Source organism: Nelumbo nucifera, chromosome 8 (assembly GCF_055504915.1).
Source record: "Nelumbo nucifera cultivar China Antique chromosome 8, China Antique-T2T, whole genome shotgun sequence".
NCBI lineage: Eukaryota > Viridiplantae > Streptophyta > Magnoliopsida > Proteales > Nelumbonaceae > Nelumbo > Nelumbo nucifera.
The window spans coordinates 15,619,809-15,639,403 of NC_142656.1; the positions used below are offsets into that span (position 1 = coordinate 15,619,809).

General features: G+C 33.5%; 1 protein-coding gene across 1 annotated transcript; it reads right to left on the minus strand.

The window, feature by feature from the left end:
* Positions 1 to 202: 202 nt before the first annotated feature.
* Positions 203 to 2,553, minus strand: LOC104592489 (cysteine protease XCP1-like). The gene is made up of 5 exons (XM_010251880.3): positions 2,023 to 2,553; positions 1,645 to 1,877; positions 1,288 to 1,416; positions 765 to 1,076; positions 203 to 433 (listed from the first exon to the last, which is right to left on the minus strand). Exons 1-4 carry the CDS (start codon positions 2,492 to 2,494, stop codon positions 789 to 791), a joined length of 1,122 nt encoding a protein of 373 aa, XP_010250182.1. The 5' UTR covers positions 2,495 to 2,553; the 3' UTR covers positions 203 to 433; positions 765 to 788.
* Between the last annotated feature and the right edge of the window lie 17,042 nt (positions 2,554 to 19,595).

Genomic DNA, 19,595 nt, shown 5'->3' on the forward strand with positions numbered 1-19,595 from the left:
ATCTTTGTTTTCTTGTGTATGTGTGTTTGTCCCAGCTCCAATAGGAAAGAGTGCAAAAACAAATATATATGTAGAGTGCAAAACCTTGTATTTTGTATTATTTTCTATCTATTTGCACTATACATATTTGTATTTCTACTCTTTCCAAACTAAGCCTAAAATGAAGAAAAATACAAGCAAAATAGAACATTTGTGACACACATTGGTGGCAAACAGCATGCAAGATTCTACTAAATATTTAATATTCATACATTCAGATGTTAAACAGTGCTTCTACACATTTATTCACTACACACCAACTTCAACAAGCCTTTCTTCAATTTATTATATTAAAAATGACATACATCCTCCTTTAATAGATATCTGACGAGGAGTTCATCTGGAGCCTCTTTTATTTATGATAGTTACTCTTGTGGAATCTCCATATATATTCCTACAAGGAAAATTAGAATATTAGCGTAAGTATAGGAAAAACATAATAAGTGAAATGCAATGGCCCCAGCCAAATAAAACCATTATGTTCATTGTTTAAAAAATTTCCTATCTGGCTCAACTTATGCTTAGTTTAGTTAGGAACGGCAATTTTCCCCATTTCTCAAATCCCTACAATAACCGATGGGGAGTGGCACCCCACCCCCGCCATACCCCGTTGCCATTTCTAGGCTTAGTTGAAGTTAATCATCATCAAATCAAAAGCCCAACATTATAATATTGAAACTCAATAAAAGTGGTTATAAAATTTGGAAGTTAGAAACTCAACCAACCTTGATATAAAGCCGGTCTTCATACTAAACACGCTGCAGAGGCATGGGATTTTGAGTGGAACTAGACGTAGAAGACGAAGAGGAATATTTGGTGGGATAGTTAACATATGCATTGATGTAACATAATCCATATGGCAAATAATGGTTTCTTTCCATAAGAACATATCCTGACATGCCCCAATCAGTTCCCCATGAGTTCTTTACTATCCAATAGTCGGTGCCATCACTCGAGGTTCCATAACCCACAATCAGAACTATATGATTACTCTGTGGTGTTGGACTTGTTGGGCAGCTTGGTCCTTTGTAGATACCCTAATTGATCAACTTGTATATGTTAATCATTCAAATTGATTAATTTATGATCATTAAACAAAAGTTTCCCTTCATAAAGATAAGTCTTTATGCAAAGCAAATGAAAAAGACATGCAAGAAGAGAAAATGTCAGGTTATCGCAGTATTACTTCTCTCTAATTTATTAAGTATTAAAGCCTTCAAAATATATAGTTTCCAGTAGTAGACCTACTCCTGCATAATCTTTAAAATCATCTAGAGCTAAAATCGCTACACTGACAGGTTGTTGATAAACTGCACAAAGAATGGACTCTTCATCCCTAGCAACCCATTCGTAGCCATCAATTGTTACTACGTTGCCCTGGCCAAAAAATAGCAAAAAGAAAGGAGTTATGAACTTATTATAAACCATTCCTTGAGGTATTTGCCAAAAAGTAATTAAAATTTTTCATAATATTAGAATCAAACACCAAAGTGATGGTTTTTCATTTTTAATCTCTCTCTCCCTTTTTCACACACACACACACGTTTTGAAACAACAATACAACATTAGTAAGAAAAACAATAGATAATTGAAAAGAAAGCTAACCACATTGTTGTTGCAATTCCCTTGTATTCCATTGTAGTGATAATAGTCTTCACTCGTAATGCCCCCATTATTGATGACCCACTGGAAAGCATTTGCCGATGTACCAAATTTACAACCATAATTTGTGGAAACACAATCCACTAATTGTTGTTCTGATAAACTTGTAAGGTTTCCAGTAGCAATATAATTTATTGCTTCTACCGCTCCTGTTGCTGAGAAAGCCCAACAGCTCCCTACCCCAAAAACATCCAAGATTAATTACCTAAGTAAAAGTGCAATTTAGAAGTAATATTGGATGAAATGCAATTACGTTTCTAACAACTCCAGCACCCTTCATGAGTAAATTGTAATATATAATAAACAAATGTATATACTAACCACAACTTGCTTGTTGTTTGACATTGGTTACTGCTCCTTGATATCTCCAATCAAATGATTGGGGACGAATGCATGAAGTCTTTACCCTCTTTATTGATGTTTCAACCGGTATGAATTGTGTAGCATTCATGTTGAGAAGATAAGTTTCACTAAACTCCTTAAAACTCATATCGGAAAACTGGTTGAGTCCCAAAATATGATCTGATGGCCCTCGCTTGGAGTTCCAATCTATTATATGGGCTAGCTTACTTTGAAATGTCTTGAATCGTCTCTCCTTCTCTTCTGGGCTTGCATAAAGCTTGCCATGTTTCTGCATCCATCGCTCAAAGACCAAAGCAATTCCTTCATCTAAGGTTATATCATCAGGATCATAACCCAAAATGGAGTATTGAGTGGGAGAGCCTAAATTAAAGTTGAACAGGGATAACACCACCAAGCAGACAACTATCAAGTTATTTTTTAAGCTACCCATTGTTGCACCCTTGTGTGGAAGTATAATGACAATGTTTAACTGACGAATGGATTTTGTTATCGCAACTATTGTTATATATAAAACAATGGGACTAGTAGGTAGGAACCGATGATGAGGATAGGAGGGTATCTACATTTGAAATCATTGCAACGAGTTGTTGGGAACACTAATAATGCCCCTTGTTAGTCATAAATTATGTGCCAATTTACTACATAAGTATTATTGACATCTTTCTTTATTGCTAAAATATCAAAGTTGGAGGTGGTTTTTAATTAAGTGAATGTTTTTGTTTACATTAGTTTAGTACATTTCTACATCAATACAAAATAAAAAACATGTTTATTGTATCATTCATTAAAGATGATTAATTTGGACCCTTTTTATTATGAAGGAAGAAACATAATTTGGATTATCACTTTTTAGTTCATCTTAAACCGTCTTATTAAGACCTATATTTAAGGTATTAACTCTTAATCTCTCACTAATTCCTATATTTAAAGTATTTTTTTGTTTCATATTATTGAATACCAATGAAAAAAATCACTAATTAAATCCATAACCCATAAATTTAATATATATAACCCATGCTTTTAAAATGACCTAAAGATGAAAGCATATTTTCTTCCAAGTAATAGGTAGTATTTCAATCAATATCGTCATCTTGGTGTTAACCATGCCAATAAGAAAATTTGAAGTTAAATATTTAAGTTGGAAGGTAGTAACTCTATTCATACACCAAACTTCAATTACTTTTTGCATTTCATATGTCTTATGAGGATACCCAAATTTATTATTGTTGTTGTCATCATCATTCATCATTTCAAAATAGTACTACTAATATGATTACGATTATGACAAAAGATATTAGTAATAGTAATAATAATAGTAATAATAATAATAATCATAGTAATAATAATAATAAGGGAAAACTCCCGATTAGTACCTTGTACTTTGGCTCGAGTGACAATTTGGTCTCTGAACTTTAAATGTGACAATCCAGTACCTTATGTAAACTAGTCCATTAGTCAACCATTAAGTGACATTTGAAAAGTCAAAAATTGCTTTCGAATACCATCTAATTCTCTTTATCAACCATCCAAACATTGGCAAAAAATTGGGCAGTCCCAAATCCTAACCTCTTCTATTCAAAAAATTGGTGATTGCTTAAAAAAATCTAAAATTTGGGACTGTTCATTTTATTGTCATTGTTTGGATGATTGATAAAGAGAATTAATGGCATTCTTAGGGCATTTTTTTACTTTTCAAATGTCATTTAATGTCTGATTAACAGACTAGTTAAGAGTAGGTACTGGGTTGTCACATTTTGAAAGTCTGGATACTGGATTGTCACATTTTGAAAGTTTGGGTGCCAAATTGCCGCATTTTCAAGTTCAGGGACGAAATTGTCACTCGAGCTAAAGTACAGGGTACTGATTCGGAATTTTCCCTAATAATAATAATAGTAATAATAATAATAATAATAACAATATATAAATCTATATTATTGTAATAAATTTAGTATGTTATATTTACATTAATTTATTATATATAAAAGCCGAAAAGTAATCAATTTTTTATATTTAAAAAATTAAAGCGGAGTTAGATTAAGCTCAAGTCTATTAGGATTTGAGTTGCAATTTGAGGTATTCAAATCCAATCAAGTTTTGATGCAAGTTTTTAACAATCGAACTGCTTTCAAATTTTGTTGAATTTAATCTATTTATAGGCCCTACAAAAAAGGGGGTTCTCTTGTATCCAATATTCATTCAAAAGTTTAACCTTATAACTATAATGTGACCATGTTTAGTGAAATATCTAGAGTTGTAAACAAAAGTTATAGAAGAAAACCATTTAGAATGCTTCCTAATTTCATCTATGTAATGACCTAAACACCAAGATATCAATGACTTGAATCCATTCAACACCTTTGGCATCACTTTTTCATAAAAAGCAAATATTAATTGTCGTCATCCTCTTTGAGAAGTAAATGACGAATCTACAAAACCATTATAAGCTCTGCCTCCATTGCCTCTTTTAACCAAACCTACTTTACCACATATAGCAACAAAAAACTTAAAAAATTATATTATAAACACAAAATTCCCAAGTTCCCTTCTTATAATTCGTAACACCCCCATCAAATATAATACAAGAACAATATGATGTGGTGAAGATAGAAGATTCAACCTATTATACACTGTTTTGTCACCATTGACATTAATATTTGGATTCAATATATTCGTTGTTCCATTAGTTATTTTTGGAACCCAATTATCATTTTTATTAATACTTTTAAAAACATTGTTTTTCCTATATTTTCATATATTAAATCTTGTTCTCTCTATTTAATGTATTTTTTCTCATTTAATAAAATTTTTAATTTATCTTTAAAAAATTTCTATTAATTAATTAGATCTATATAGTATACTTTTAATAATATATCTTCAAAAGCCCATTATTACCATTATTATCTTCTAAAATTGCCATGTGCAAAGCATGTGCACACTTACGAGTAATAAATAATAAAAAGAATAATAATAATAACAACATTTTGATGATTACTAGTGAGATCTATTAATGGTCAAATATCTGGACATGTCAGGGTAGTTTAACAAATTACTTGACTGGGTGATCATAGTGATAGGATCAACCCCTTTGTCAAACAAAGTAAATATCAAGGCTTACACTCTCTCTCATGGAAACTAAAAACAATCTAAGCCAGGAGTGTTTATATAATACATTACTATTTTATGGAAAATGATTGCAAAACGTTTTAATCCTACAATCTATCTAAGCCAGGAGTGTGACACTGCATTTTGTAGTTAGGGAGAGGTCCCCTACAAACAATGTTTTGATGATCATGGGCTAACATGCTAGGTGCAACCATTATAGGGTTGATTACCTGATGAATTTCATCTTACATAAGTCCATTGTCATTGGGTTTTCATAGGGTGGATGGATCTAGTGATCATTTATTTGTAAATGTTGGGTTCCACTACGCACAAGCTGATTCATTAGCTTCTAGAGGTAGAGTTGAATCCTTATGGACTTGTGTGAGAAATTTGTAGGTCCTACGCCATACAATGTTCAAGCCCACTTGGCCTTGCAACACATTGGAAATTAAGCCATTAAAGAAAATGGGCCTAAGGCCCATTTCTAATATGATTAGTTAAATAGGCACTTAAGTTGTCATGTGACATTGGGCGAATATGGGTCATTGATATGGGTATCGAGCATACATTCTTTAAATAAAATAGAGTTTATCCATAAGGATAAATCCTAATCCAAATCTGATTTAAATTCAGCTCCTATCCAAATTTTTCAGTCCCTAATTGTGCTTTTTGGAGAAAAAGATCAATCCTAGAAGACTCACATGCTACATTAATCCAGAAACTACATTGTTGAATCGGCTTAACTTCATTTTTGCACCATCTTCAGTAGGAGGCTAGTTCGGGTCTGACATTGGGCGTGAACTACCACTTTTAGAGTTACATTTGTAGACTCGATATTAGATATAATAAAAAATTAATTTGAGTTTTAAATCTAATCCAATTCAGATTGGATGTGGAAACCCCAAAATTTAGATTTCAAAATCATTAGTGTGGCTACCAACTCGGAGGGAGGATGGAATATAGATGGATGGAGTCAATGGAGTCACCACCTATATTTAAGGTATTAACTCTTAATCTTTCTCACTAAATCCTATATTTAAAGTTTTTTTTGTTTCATATTATTAAATACCAATAAAAAAATCACTAATTAAATCAATAACCTATAAATTTAATGTATATATATATATAAATAACCCATAAATTATATATATATTGAACTTAAACATTTAAGTTGAAAGGTAGTAACTTTATTTGTACACCAAACTTCAATTACTTTTTTGCATTACATATGTCTTATGAGAATACCCAAATTTTTTATTGTTATTATTGTTCTTATTGTTCTTATCATCATCATTCGTCATTATAGGGTTGATTACCTGATGGGCTTCATCTTACATAAATTCATTGTCATTGGGTCTTCATAGGGGTGGATGGATCCAGTGATCATTTATTTGTAAATTTTGGGTTCCACTACATACAAACCGATTCATTGCCCTTGGGTAATGAATTCGGCCTAACCTCTTCTAGAGGTGGAGCTGAATCCTTATGGACTTGTGTGAGAAATTGAGCCATTAAAGAAAATGGGCCTAAGGCCCATTTCTAATATGATTAGTTAAATAGACACTTAATTTATCATGTGACATTGAGCGAATATGGGTCATTGATATGGGTATCGAGCATACATTCTTTAAATAAAATAGAGTTTATCCATAAGGATAAATCCAATCCCAAATCTAATTTAAATTCAGTTCCTATCCATATTTTTCAGTCCCTAATTGTGCTTTTTGGAGAAAAACATCAATCCTAAGAAGGCACACATGCTACATCAATCCAGAAACTGCATTGTTGAATCGGCTTAATTTCATTTTTGCACCATCTTCAGTAGGAGGCCAGTTCGGGTCTGATATTGGGCGTGAACTACCACTTTTGGAGCTACATTTGTAGACTCGGTATTAAGTATAATAAAAAATTAATTTGAGTTTCAAATCTAATCCAATTCAGTGCCCGATCAACCCCGAAATTTAGATTTCAAAATCATTAGTGTGGCTAACAACTCAGAAGGAGGACGGCCTAATTCGACTATCCCATATTCAGATGATGTATTTACATAATCAGATCAGGTTTGGATCTAAGTCCATCAAATCTATATTATTGTAATAATTTTAGTATGTCATATTTACATTAATTTATTATATATAAAAGCTGAAAATTAATCAAATTTTTATATTTAAAAAATTAAAACGAAGTTAGATTAAGTTCGAGTCTATTAGGATTTGAGTTGTAAATAAAAATTTAACCTTATAACTATAATATGACCATTTTTAGTGAAAGATCTAGAGTTGTAAACAAAAGTTATAGAAGAAAACCATTTAGAATGCTTCCTAATTTTATTTATGTAATGGCCTAAATACCAAGATATTAATGACTTGAAGCCATTCAACACCTTTGGCGTCACTTTTTCATAAAAAGCAAATATTAATTGTCGTCGTCATCTTTGATAAGTAAATGACGAATCTACAAAACCATTATAAGCTCTGCCTCCATTGCCTCTTTTAGCCATACCTACTTTACCACATGTAGCAACAAAAAACTTTAAAAAATATATTATAAACACAAAATTCCCAAGTTCCCTACTTATCATTCATAACACCCCCATCACATATAATACAAAAACAACATGATGTGGTGCATATAGAAGATTCAACCTATTGTATACAGTTTTGTCACCATTGACATTAATATTTGGATTCAATATATTCATTATTCCATTAGTTATTCTTGGAACCCAATTATCATTTTTTTAATACTTTTAAAAACAATGTTATTCCTAGATTTTCATATATTAAATCTTGTTCTCTCTATTTAATGTATTTTTTCTCTTTTAATAAAATTTTCAATTTATCTTTAAAAAATTTCTATTAATTAATTAGATCTATATAGAATACCTTTAATAATATATCTTCAAAAACCCATTATTACCGTTATTATCTTCCAAAATTGTCACGTGCACACTTACAAGTAATAAATAATAATAAGAACAATAATTAATAATAATAATAATAATAATAATATATTATTATTATTATTATTATTATTATTATTATTATTATTATTATTATTATTACAAACACAAACATCAATAGAATGAATGATTATGTATCATCGTTATCATTACTTTGTAAAGTAAATTAGCTAAATGAAATTGTCTCTGCATCATCATTTGATATGATGTTAAATCATCATCACATGTTAGAATCTATACTACTTTTAAAAGTTTGAATGGTGTCCCAGATTTTTGGACATTTACTTCAGTAAAATAACTTATTTTTTAATTTAACCATTCTGTTATGAAGCAAAAAAAAAGATATAATTTCGGATGTAATTTTTTAGGTTATCTTATACCCACAATTAAAACCTAAATTTAAGGTATTAATTTCCAATATCTATCTCAATAAATCCAATATTTAAAGCATTTTTCTTTCTTACTATGATTTCTATTGGTGCATCGACAAAATTGGATGTTAAGTAAGCTTAAGACTCTAAAAGAATCTCGAAAAACTTCAATCTCAGAATTATGGATACATTAGAAATTTTCTTATTTTTGTACAATGCAAAACATTCCTTATTTCAATCAAAACCTTATTTTTTATTTCAACCTCAAAATGAAGAATGTAAATGAATGCCATGCCTTATTTTTTGTGTAATGAACCTAAGCCTAGCAAAGCTCATTTTAACTTGGGCTTATGCATTTTTTTGCATGTATTACATGTTATGTAATTTTAAATTTTAAATAATTAAAGTTTTAATATCAATGTCATGGCTCAAAGTCATTACTCCATATGCCTAGAAAGCCCGTAAGCCTAGCCAAGACCTAGGTAGTGTCGAGCTGGACTTAGAATAAAAGCTTAGGTTGAAAACCGATATAGGCTTTGGCTTAGGTTAAAGCCCTTGTCATTTGGTTCATAACCTAGCCTAAGCTTGAAAAAAGCTTGGCCTTGATCACCATTAGAAACTCTTTCTGTGTCTAACTGCCTAAATAATTTCAAGGCAAAATGTGATGAATTGGCTGTTAAACAGAATCGAGTAGATGAAGCTGATAAGATGTTTTGGGTGACAACTGGTTTTGGACCTAATTATCATATATTCTCCACCACTATTCTTTTTAGACCACCTCTCCCTTCTGGGAAAGAATTTATAACCTCCTATAATAAAGGATTGAGGACTCAAATTTTTAATAATTCAAATGAGTCAATTGCTCTATTTGGTTACAACAACAAAAGAAAAACAAAACAATAAAAATATTATATTAATAATTTTTCACACTTTGGGAAATAATTCATTCCAATAGGACAAGTGAGAGAACTAGTTAATGTCAACCACAACAATGCCAACAATGGGTTACTAGTTGAAATCAACAAAATGATGGGAATTTTAAGCCAATCTACTAATGATGGTTTTACATTTATTGTATGTCTATCAAATCTATAAGAAAATGAGGCATGAAACTATGGAATTTTATATTTGTTAGACAATGTATGCCCTTAGCTCCAATCATATTGTTGTACACAAACATTTAGGACTAAAATAAGTGTGTGATTGTTCCATGATCACATTTGGTATGCTTTTATGAATTACATCTTAAACGGGACACCTACGAGACTCATGTTAGTTTAGAATGTTTTCAACCAGAATTAGAAAGTTTATCCTAACAAAGTGAATACTGGTGTATTACCATGTTAGTGGAGCAACTTGTCTCGGCTGATAACGTTAGACCCCAAGCACAACTACTGAGTGTTTGGAAGAAGCATTGAATCTAGACCAATTTCTAGTTGTGCCATAGGCATTGGAGATAGATGGCCAGAACTAAAAAGTTTTATTTCAGCCCAAACTTGATTATGATATGCACTAGGTTTTTTACTAAACTATCTTTAATGTGTCGACTAGCGAGATCGATTAATGGTCAAATATCTGGGCATGTTAGGGTAGTTTAAGAAATTACTTGAGTGGATGATCATAATGATAGGATCAACCCCTTTGTCAAACAAAGTGAATATCAAAGTTTACACTCTCTCTCATGGAAATTAAAAATTATTACCAATGAACTTCAACTGTATTTAAAATTTGATTTATATAATATATTTATATAATTCATTACTATTTTATGGAAAATGTTTGCAAAAGGTTTTAATCCTAGAATCCATCTAAGCCAAGAGTGTGACACTGCATTTTGTAGTTAGGGAGATGTCCCCTACAAACAATGTTTTGATGATCATGGGCTAAGATGTTAAGTGTAACCATTATAGGGTTGATTACCTGATGGGCTTCATCTTACATAAATTCATTGTCATTGGGTCTTCATAGGGGTGGATGGATCCAGTGATCATTTATTTGTAAATTTTGGTTTCCACTACGCCCAAGCTGATTCATTGCCCTTGGGTAATGAATTCGGCCTAACCTCTTCTAGAGGTGGAACTGAATCCTTATGGACTTGTGTGAGAAATTCGTTGGTCCTACGCCATACAATGTTCAAGCTTACTTGGCTTTGCAACACATTGGAAATTGATTCATTAAAGAAAATGGGCCTAAGGCCCATTTCTAATATGATTAGTTAAATAGGCACTTAAGTTATCATGTGACATTGGGCGAATAAGGGTCATTGATATGGGTATCGAGCATACATTCTTTAAATAAAATAGAGTTTATCTATAAGGATAAATCATAATCCAAATTTGATTTAAATTCAGCTCCTATCCAAAATTTTCAGTCCCTAATTGTGCTTTTTGGAGAAAAACATCAATCCTAAGAAGGCTCGCATGCTACATCAATCCAGAAACTACCAGTTCGGGTCTGACATTAGGCGTGAATTACCACTTTCGGAGTTGTATTTGTAGACTCGGTATTAGGTATAATCAAAAATTAATTTGAGTTTCAGATCTGATCTAATTCAGTGCAAGATCAACCCTAGAATTTAGATTTCAAAATCACCAGTGTGGCTACCCAACTCGGAGGGAGGATGGAATATAGATGGATGGAGTCAATGGAGTCGCCACCTAAATTTTTGATACATAGAAATTTATGAAAACTGGGATTTTTTAAGAAAAACATTTGTATTTTCCTGGGATTCAATAATCTTGGGCATTAAAAGAAAACACACACATTGGAACTAAGAAAATATAAAGAAAAAAAATAGCACAAGAGAGTATGAGTCACTAAGAAAAAAAAAAGACAATGTCAAGAGAAGGAAAAACGATTTAATGATTAAGTATGTAAGCTATAGCTACAAGGAAGTGAGAAAACAGAAATTCATTAAATCCTAGTGGCAAGCAATGCAAATGTACTCTAGAATGCAAGACTAGAAAATGTGACAATTAACACTTAAAGGGTATACTTATGTTGAATGGGTTGGTAGCTAGAAAAACTAATGGACAATTAGACCATGAAAAAGCAAAATGATTTTGGCGGACACAAAATTCCCACTTAATTTAATGTTTATGCATGGAGAGTGAAGAAATCTACAATTTAAACTACTAAAATACATACTAACTGTGATGTTTATTGGAATGAGGGGTTAAATAGTAGCTAATCAAGCCCCTAGTTAATGTGAAGGCGAGAGGACTGAACCAACTAAAACAATGGACCAAGAGAGAAGAAAGTTCACGAGCGATGGATTATTCAATGGTTTAGGTATTTAAGCAAGAGCCTAGACCAAGATTTGGAGTCCACCCACATCAAGTCCATTACATGATGAAAATGTAAATGTTGATAGGGGAAATTATGCAATGAATTTTGAATCAAAAGAATAGCCACAATGATTGTTGAACTAAAAGGACAAAGAAGGAAAGAAAGAAAAACTAAAAAAAAAAAAGAACTAGAAAAGAACAAACGGGTTGGAAGGGCTGGATTAGATGTCTAGTGAAACAAACTAAATAATTAAATAAACTTGGACCATATGTATGATAGGCATTACTCTAAAATTTAAAACAGAAAAGGGGGAAATGGGATTTCGGTTAAAACATATTCAATGCTAAATAGGCTATTAGGTAGATGAGAGTGATGTAGATGCCGAATGAGACAATAATTAATGTTAAAAAAGAAACGGATAAAGAAGAGTGAGGTAAATGATCAAACGCAATCCAAATGATTTTGGTCTTCGGACGGCTAATCCTACTAAATTACTTCCAAAAAGAAAAGTGAGAACAGAAATGGCCTAAAAACAACTAATGTAACAATCCAATGTAAATGTTACTAATATAAGCAACAAAACTAGATAAATTAAGAATATTTAACACCTGGAATGACAAAGGAAAGGAACAACTCCATGCTCATTGCTTAGTCCAGTCACCATTATCTTTAATGTGTATTAGCATGTAACTGCATTCATTCACCGTGTCTTTTGGGTGCTGACGGGCTTCAAAGATTATGAAGAATGTGTCCCAAACTGTGTAGATGATCTATTGAAAGTATGTGGTGTCCTTGTTTCAAACATCTTTCATGCTTTCCTTCTTCTTCAATAGATGCATGATTCAAGGATATTTTTTGACTTCAGATTGATGTGGAGGGACTTTAAAGACTTGGGAAAAGTGAACGGGAGAGTTATTGGACATGAAGGAAGGTAATCTCTAGGTTAATGCAGGTAGAATTCTCTCCCTAAGTAAGATAGAATGTCTCTCCTTTGTGTAAGAAAAAGGGGGTAGGTTTTTAGAATGTCTCTCCTTTGGAGAGAGATTGATTGAGGGAAGGAGCTATTAAGACAGTTTTGGGAGAGATCCTCTCAATCAATCAAGACAATAAGTGAAAATTTTCACCAATTTACCTAAATTGGAGGTTCCAAGTTTAAGTGATTGGCTTGATTTATTGGAAGCTCCTTAGTTAAATTTTAAATTTTAAGATAGTTCTAGAGGCTGGGAGAAATATTTGGTCGTGTGGGTCCCAATGTTTGAAATTATAGTGAAGAGGATTCCAAATTGAGGGCTCGGATACAATCTAACTTCAGGGCTCAAGATAGTGGGGTTAATGATGTCGGAATTGGACAATCTTAGTATCATTGGACTCAGAATTTCGAGCTCTATTCATCTACAATGTTGGATTTCTTATTTCATCTGGGATATGGTTCAAGATAAAAAATGAACCCGATCAAATAATCAGAATCAGTTCTACCTTTGGGTCTTGAGATGAGGGGTAAACGGTGCCGAATTTGGATGACCTTGGTGTCATCGGATTTGGATTTTTGAGCTATACGAACCTATGGTTTTAGATTTGTGATTTGACATGAAATGAGGTTCAGGGTCAAAATGACATTGATCAGACAATCGGAATCGATTCCAAGTTCAGGTCTTAAGATGAAAGGGTAAACAATATCGGATTCGGGTGATCTTGGTGTCGTCGGATTTGAATTTTTGGGATCTATGTATCTATGGTCTCGAATTTATGATTTGACGTGAGATGAGGTTCATGATCAAAATGACCCTAATGGGATAATTGGAATCGGTCCTGGCTTCGAGTCTTAAGATGAAGGGGCAAACAGTGTCGAATTTGGGTGATCTTGCTATCATCAGATTTGGATTTTTGAGCTCTACGTACCTATGGTGGTGGATTTCTGATTTGACATGATATGAGGTTCAAGATCGAAATGACCCCGATCGGACGATCGGAATCAGTTCCAGCATCAGGTGTTAAGATGAGGGGGTAAACAGTGCTGGATTTGGGTGATCTTGGCCGGTGTTGTCGAATTTGGGCTTTTGGGCTCTACATACTTATGGTATTGGATTTCTGATTTGACGTGAGATGAAGTTCATGATCAAAATGGCTCTGATTGAACGATCAGAATCGGTTCTGACTTCGGGTCTTAAGATGAAGGGTAAAATGTATCGGATTTTGGTGATCTGGGTGTCGTCGGATTAGAATTTTTGGGCTCTACATACTTATGGCATTGGATTTCTAGTTTAATATGAGATGAAGTTTATGATCAAAATGACATCGATTGGACGATCAGAACCGGTCCTAACTTCAGGTGTCGGATTTGGGTGATCTCGACGTTGTCAAATTAAAAATGCCCACGAATCGACTGAAAAGTTAGCTTAAGCATGGTTGAAACTCAAAGTGTTACAAAAAGACTGAAGAGCACAATGAAATGTCTACAACCAAAAAATCAATTCTCAAGTTGGATTAGAAAATATTTAAAAATTCGACCAGGCACTAAATCTAGTTCGATCATGTCTAATATAACTTCTAACCCATCCAAGATTATTTGATTTAATCATGCTTATAAACGCGATAGCATACCTCAAGCTCTTCCTACTATGTCTCTCACAAGCCATAATGATTCATTTTGATTTTCTAATACTGGTGCGAGTTCACACATGACCAATAATCCATGTATATTCTAGTGTATTCACCCTTATATTGGGACTTATGGTTGGAATTGGCGAGAAGTTGATATTTTGCATATAAGGTCTACCACTCCATGTATATTTGTCAATTAATTCACAGAAGATAGATCATGCATGTTTGCTTTTTATTGTAATTAGGGAATAGAACTAAAACCGGGAGTAGAAATAGGAACCCATATTAATAGCACAAGAGCAACCTTTATGTAGTAATCAATCGGTTCCCATCATCTTCCTTTGGAATGCAAAACCCATATAAACTTTTAACAGGATGAGACCCTGACTACACATCACTTTAGGCTTTCGGATGCGAGTCTTTTTCTTACTTGTGTGCTTATACCAAAAATAAGTTTTATTCTCGCTCTCTTCCTTCTATGTTTATTGGATACATACAGAATCACCTATAAAAGGATATCAACGTCTCTATCCTCAGAGATTAGGTGAGTACACATGTCCAGACATGTCGTAGTTGTATTTGATGAAAACGTCTTTCCTTATACTAAATCATTCGGTTTTTCTAATAGCAACATAGAGTTGGAATTCAGTACTTCCAAAGACCGGAATTCAAGGTTATAAAGTCACAACAACTATTGAAGAGGAACGACAAAACCTTGAAGCCAATTGCTCAATCCCTAATTGACAAATCTAATGAAGCCAACCAAGATGAAGGTGTTGAATAGACATATTCATGGGTCGGGCTCAGGTTTGTCTTTTGACAAAATTTGAATGGATTGGTTCGAAGTCCAAGTCCAACATAGTGTAAAGCCCGACTCGTGAACAAGTTTAGTGTTGGATCCTAAGTGATGTTATGAATCTTGATACAAATCATGTTATTTATGATGTCGCAAGTCCTACACATGCAACTTAACTGAAGTCATGTGTTTAGTTCTCTCCATATTGTTCTTCCTCTTGCACCAACTACAACAAATTGCCATCACATGGTACAAGGCAGAATGCAAGTTCAAGCTATGCAAGAGAAACTGAAGGTGTTGCATGATACTTCAACATGGGAACTTGTACCATGAATTGATTATATGAATATAGACTATAGTTGGATGTTGATGGATCTTTAAGACCAAGTTGAAAGTAGATGGTAGCCTTGAAAGATTAAGGGGGCGTTCTTTTTTCGGATTTTGAGAGGGGGAAAGTTGGTCAATGGGATTTTGGTTCTCATTGACCAAGAATCTCATATTCATTTTTCACATTTAGGTGGAGATTAGGAAAGGTTTATTTTCCTGAGTATCACTTATCCAGGAAATGATACCCATCTCCTAGGTGGGTAAATGCATGGCCCGATACAACGGTCCGCAGGCCGTGCCAGACCCAACACGATCATGCGAGCCATGTTGGGCTTGGGGTTATAGGTCCACGGGCTGGCACGTCACGGCCCAGCACAGCCCGCGACACGGCCCATATATATTATTTATATATATTTATATTAATATTATATAAATTATAATTGTATAATAATATATAGTATATAATATATTAATAAAATAAATATTTTTTTAATTTTATTAAACTAATTTATTTAATTGTTGTATATATAAGTAATTTTATACACAAAATTCATATAAAATTAAAATTTTAAGTTTTTTGTCATTTTTTTAAATAAATAGCTTTGGCCCAATGCATGGCCCGACTTCGCCCAAGGCTTGGCCCACGACACGACACGGCATGGGCCCACACGGGCCTGGGTCGTGGGCCATGCCGGGCTGACCCCCAAATTTTTCACCGGGGAGGGCGGCACGGTCTGCACTTTGCACAAGCCACCCACGGGTCGTGCCATGCCACTTTACACCTCTAAGTCCACACCACACCTACAGAACACCACTGTGGGTGTGGATTGGTCCCGTCCACACAATCTATCCACAGTTCAAAACAGTTATGGACTGTGGTGTGGTGTGGATTGATCCCTGCCATGAGGTCTGGTGTGGACCGGTCCACACCCATCAATTTCTCATCCACACTACAAAATACCCCCTTAGTTTTTTAATTTTTATAAATAAAAACTAAAAATTGAAAGTTTAGGCCAAAAAAGACATTTTCTGGTAAAAATAGTGGGGCAAGGCCCATTTGGCACCTTGGAATGCATACATCACGAAAAGATACGATCAAAAACCAAAAAAAAAGAAAAAAGAAAAAAATCACCCCAATCCAACAAACAAGCACAGAAGTAGTTATGGCCTATAGAAGTTTTCAATACATTATAATGTATAGCCCATGACTCGGTAGCCAGGTCAAGTGGGTCAACAGTCCAACCGCCCTACTTAATGGGTTTTTTTATCAAATCAACAGTTTTTGGAAAAATTAGGGCTGTCATCGATTGGGTTTAGATCGGGTGTAGGTAGAAGCAGTCCCAAACCAATTATTAATCGGGACAAAATCCTAGGACCATAACTATCATGGTTAATAATTGGTCCTTCGGTTCCAAACCGTATAGACCCAATTATACTGAAATTTATATTTGTTTATTTAATAACTTAAATTTTAAATTTTGATATTGTAATTTTAATAAAAATGATAGAAAAATATTAAATTATTTATATGCTAATAAATTAAACATTTTTAATTAATATTATCTATCAAATTTATTATTTCAAATATAAAATATGATAAAAAATATATAAGAAAATTAAGAAAATATTACACATATAACTACTAAAATATTCAGTTTGGATCTGAATCGATTTGAAACATACAACTACAAGAACTGAAACCAACCCAATTATTAATTAAGGCAAAATCATGAAATCAAAACAATTATAACTGATTCGGTTGATTCAGGTCTACCGAGTAAACCCAACCAATTGACAGCCTTAGGCAAAATTCCAAGTTTTAGAAAAACCAAAACTGAAAATAGGACTTAGTTGACGATTCAAGCAGTTCAACCATCCAGGTCAAGAGTAAATAGATTCATATAGTTACACTTATCAAACCAATAGTAGTTTGTGAGAAGGTTGGGACTTGGGCTGAGTAACATCATATATTTATTATACAAATCAATGTTTTAAAGAATGACCTGGAACCAGAACCATTCTTGCCATTGGTTTTTAGGTCGATGGTTCGATTGTCCGGTTCAAACGGATGGCCCATTCTGACAAAAATTTTAAAAGTTTAGAAAATAATTAAAATAAAAAATGGCTAAAATCATTGAACAGATCGAACAGGTTGACGGTTTGACAGATCGGATCAATGATTCGTTGATCAATTCAATAGTTTTTTGCCAGAGACCGAGTTTAAGGTAAAACGAAACCAGTTGCATGAACAATTTTGGGCCGAATTGTCTGACCGTCCAGGTCAATGGCAATTCAAATACCATGATACAAATGACTCATTAATGAGTATAGATAGATTCATCCTCAACCCACACCCAACCCAACCCACCCGATCCGACCTTGCTTGTGCTGTTGTAAAGATGAACACAGATGCGTATGTAAAAAATAACATATTAAAATATAGTTTGTTAAAGAAGAAATTTTTATCATGGGATAATAAATAATTCAGTTACGTTTGGGCCCCAACCAACCTTAATTGGATGGGCTCAAAGAAAACGAGAACCAAAAGAAATCTATATTGCTGGTTTGGAATTAAGACTGACCTCTACCCGCCCCGGTCTTAGTTCTAGCCCAATAAAAGAGGCAGCCAAGGTGGTATTACAGTCGTACAGCCGTAGCCAGATATCTATCTGCATCCACATCCGATTATCAAATTTTAGATCCATATTCGATTTAAGCCACAACCATCTGATTGTGTTTAAAATGATGAAAAATTAAAAAAATAAAAAATAATTATTTTTAACATTAAAATATACAACAAATGTGTATAGATATAAAATATCTATTTATATCTAAATCTGGGATTAATTAGATTAAATTGGATGGGATTAAATTCACATCTGATCCAATTATTAGGGGTGGCAACGAGTCGAGTTTTTCACGAGCTGCTCGAGCTCGAGCCTAATTCAGTGGCTCGATTATTAAACGAGCTGAGCTCGAGCTCATTAGAACTTGGCTTGTGAGTTTCGCGAGCCGGTTCGAATATATATATATATAGTAAAATATTATAATTCTTAATTTTTTAAGTATAAAATAAAATTTTTTATATATAATTTTTATTTTTATAAAATATTTTTTCTCAAAATCGAGTTCGAGCTTATGAACTTTTGACTCGAGTTGAGCTCGATCTCGAGCTCAAGGCTTTGGCTCGAACCGAGCTTGAGCCTTATAGAATAGTCTCAAGCCGAGCTCGAGCCTAGTACTATTTGGCTCAGCTCGGCTCAAATCCACCCCTACCAATTACTAATGTTATACAAGTCCTAACATTTAAATCCATGATAATTAGGTTAAGAGTCAAATTGGGTATCAAACTTTCGAAGTCCTCCCTATATGTTTTGGATTTTGGGGCAAGCCGGGCTATACCCTCCCCTAACCCCTATATTGTTTCACTTTTCTTTTGGTGTTGGTTGATTTCCCTTCCACCTAGAGTAGAGTTTAATAAAGTAAAAACTTTCATAGTCCATTGATAGCCCTACAAGGTGGCACTCCTAGTCACATAATTAAAAGGAAAACAAAAGAGCTTAGTTAATCGGGTCAAGTTTTAACTTATAAAACCTCCGAAAAAGAATAATTCAAAGTTTTAATTTATAAAACCTCCCAAAAAGAAAAACTCATTGAATGACACATTCAAGGTATCTCGCTAAAAAACCCAACAACCGAACCAGCTCTCTAATTACAAGAGAAAAATGCATATCTTCACTCCATACTCTATTTATGCAATTACTAGTTAGTAAACCCATGCAATGTCTGGAATTAAACAGAAATCCGGTTAGGTTTAGATTGACAATTTTGGATTTTGGCATCACCATAGGTTCAAATTAGAGTCTACATTTAGGGTGGATCTCGAGTTGGCCCAATCTGACCCAATTCATCTAATCCATACCTTTGTTATATGTTTAGGGGGTGTTCTTTTTTTGGATTTTGAGAGGGGGGAAAGTTGGTCAATGGGATTTTGGTTTTCATTGACCAAGAATCCCATGTTCTTTTTTCAGCTTTATGTGGGGACCAGGGAAAATTTATTTTCTTGGGTATCACTTACCCAAGA

Excerpts from the sequence above, each read along its gene's own strand:
- LOC104592489 (XM_010251880.3), bottom strand. The coding sequence starts at position 2,494 with ATGGGTAGCTTAAAAAATAACTTGATAGTTGTCTGCTTGGTGGTGTTA. Across the intron at positions 1,878-2,022 it reads CAAACAACAAGCAAGTTGTG|GGAGCTGTTGGGCTTTCTCA; the intron begins GTTAGTATATAC and ends TTTTTGGGGTAG. Across the intron at positions 1,077-1,287 it reads ATTTTAAAGATTATGCAGGA|GGTATCTACAAAGGACCAAG; the intron begins GTAGGTCTACTA and ends TTGATCAATTAG.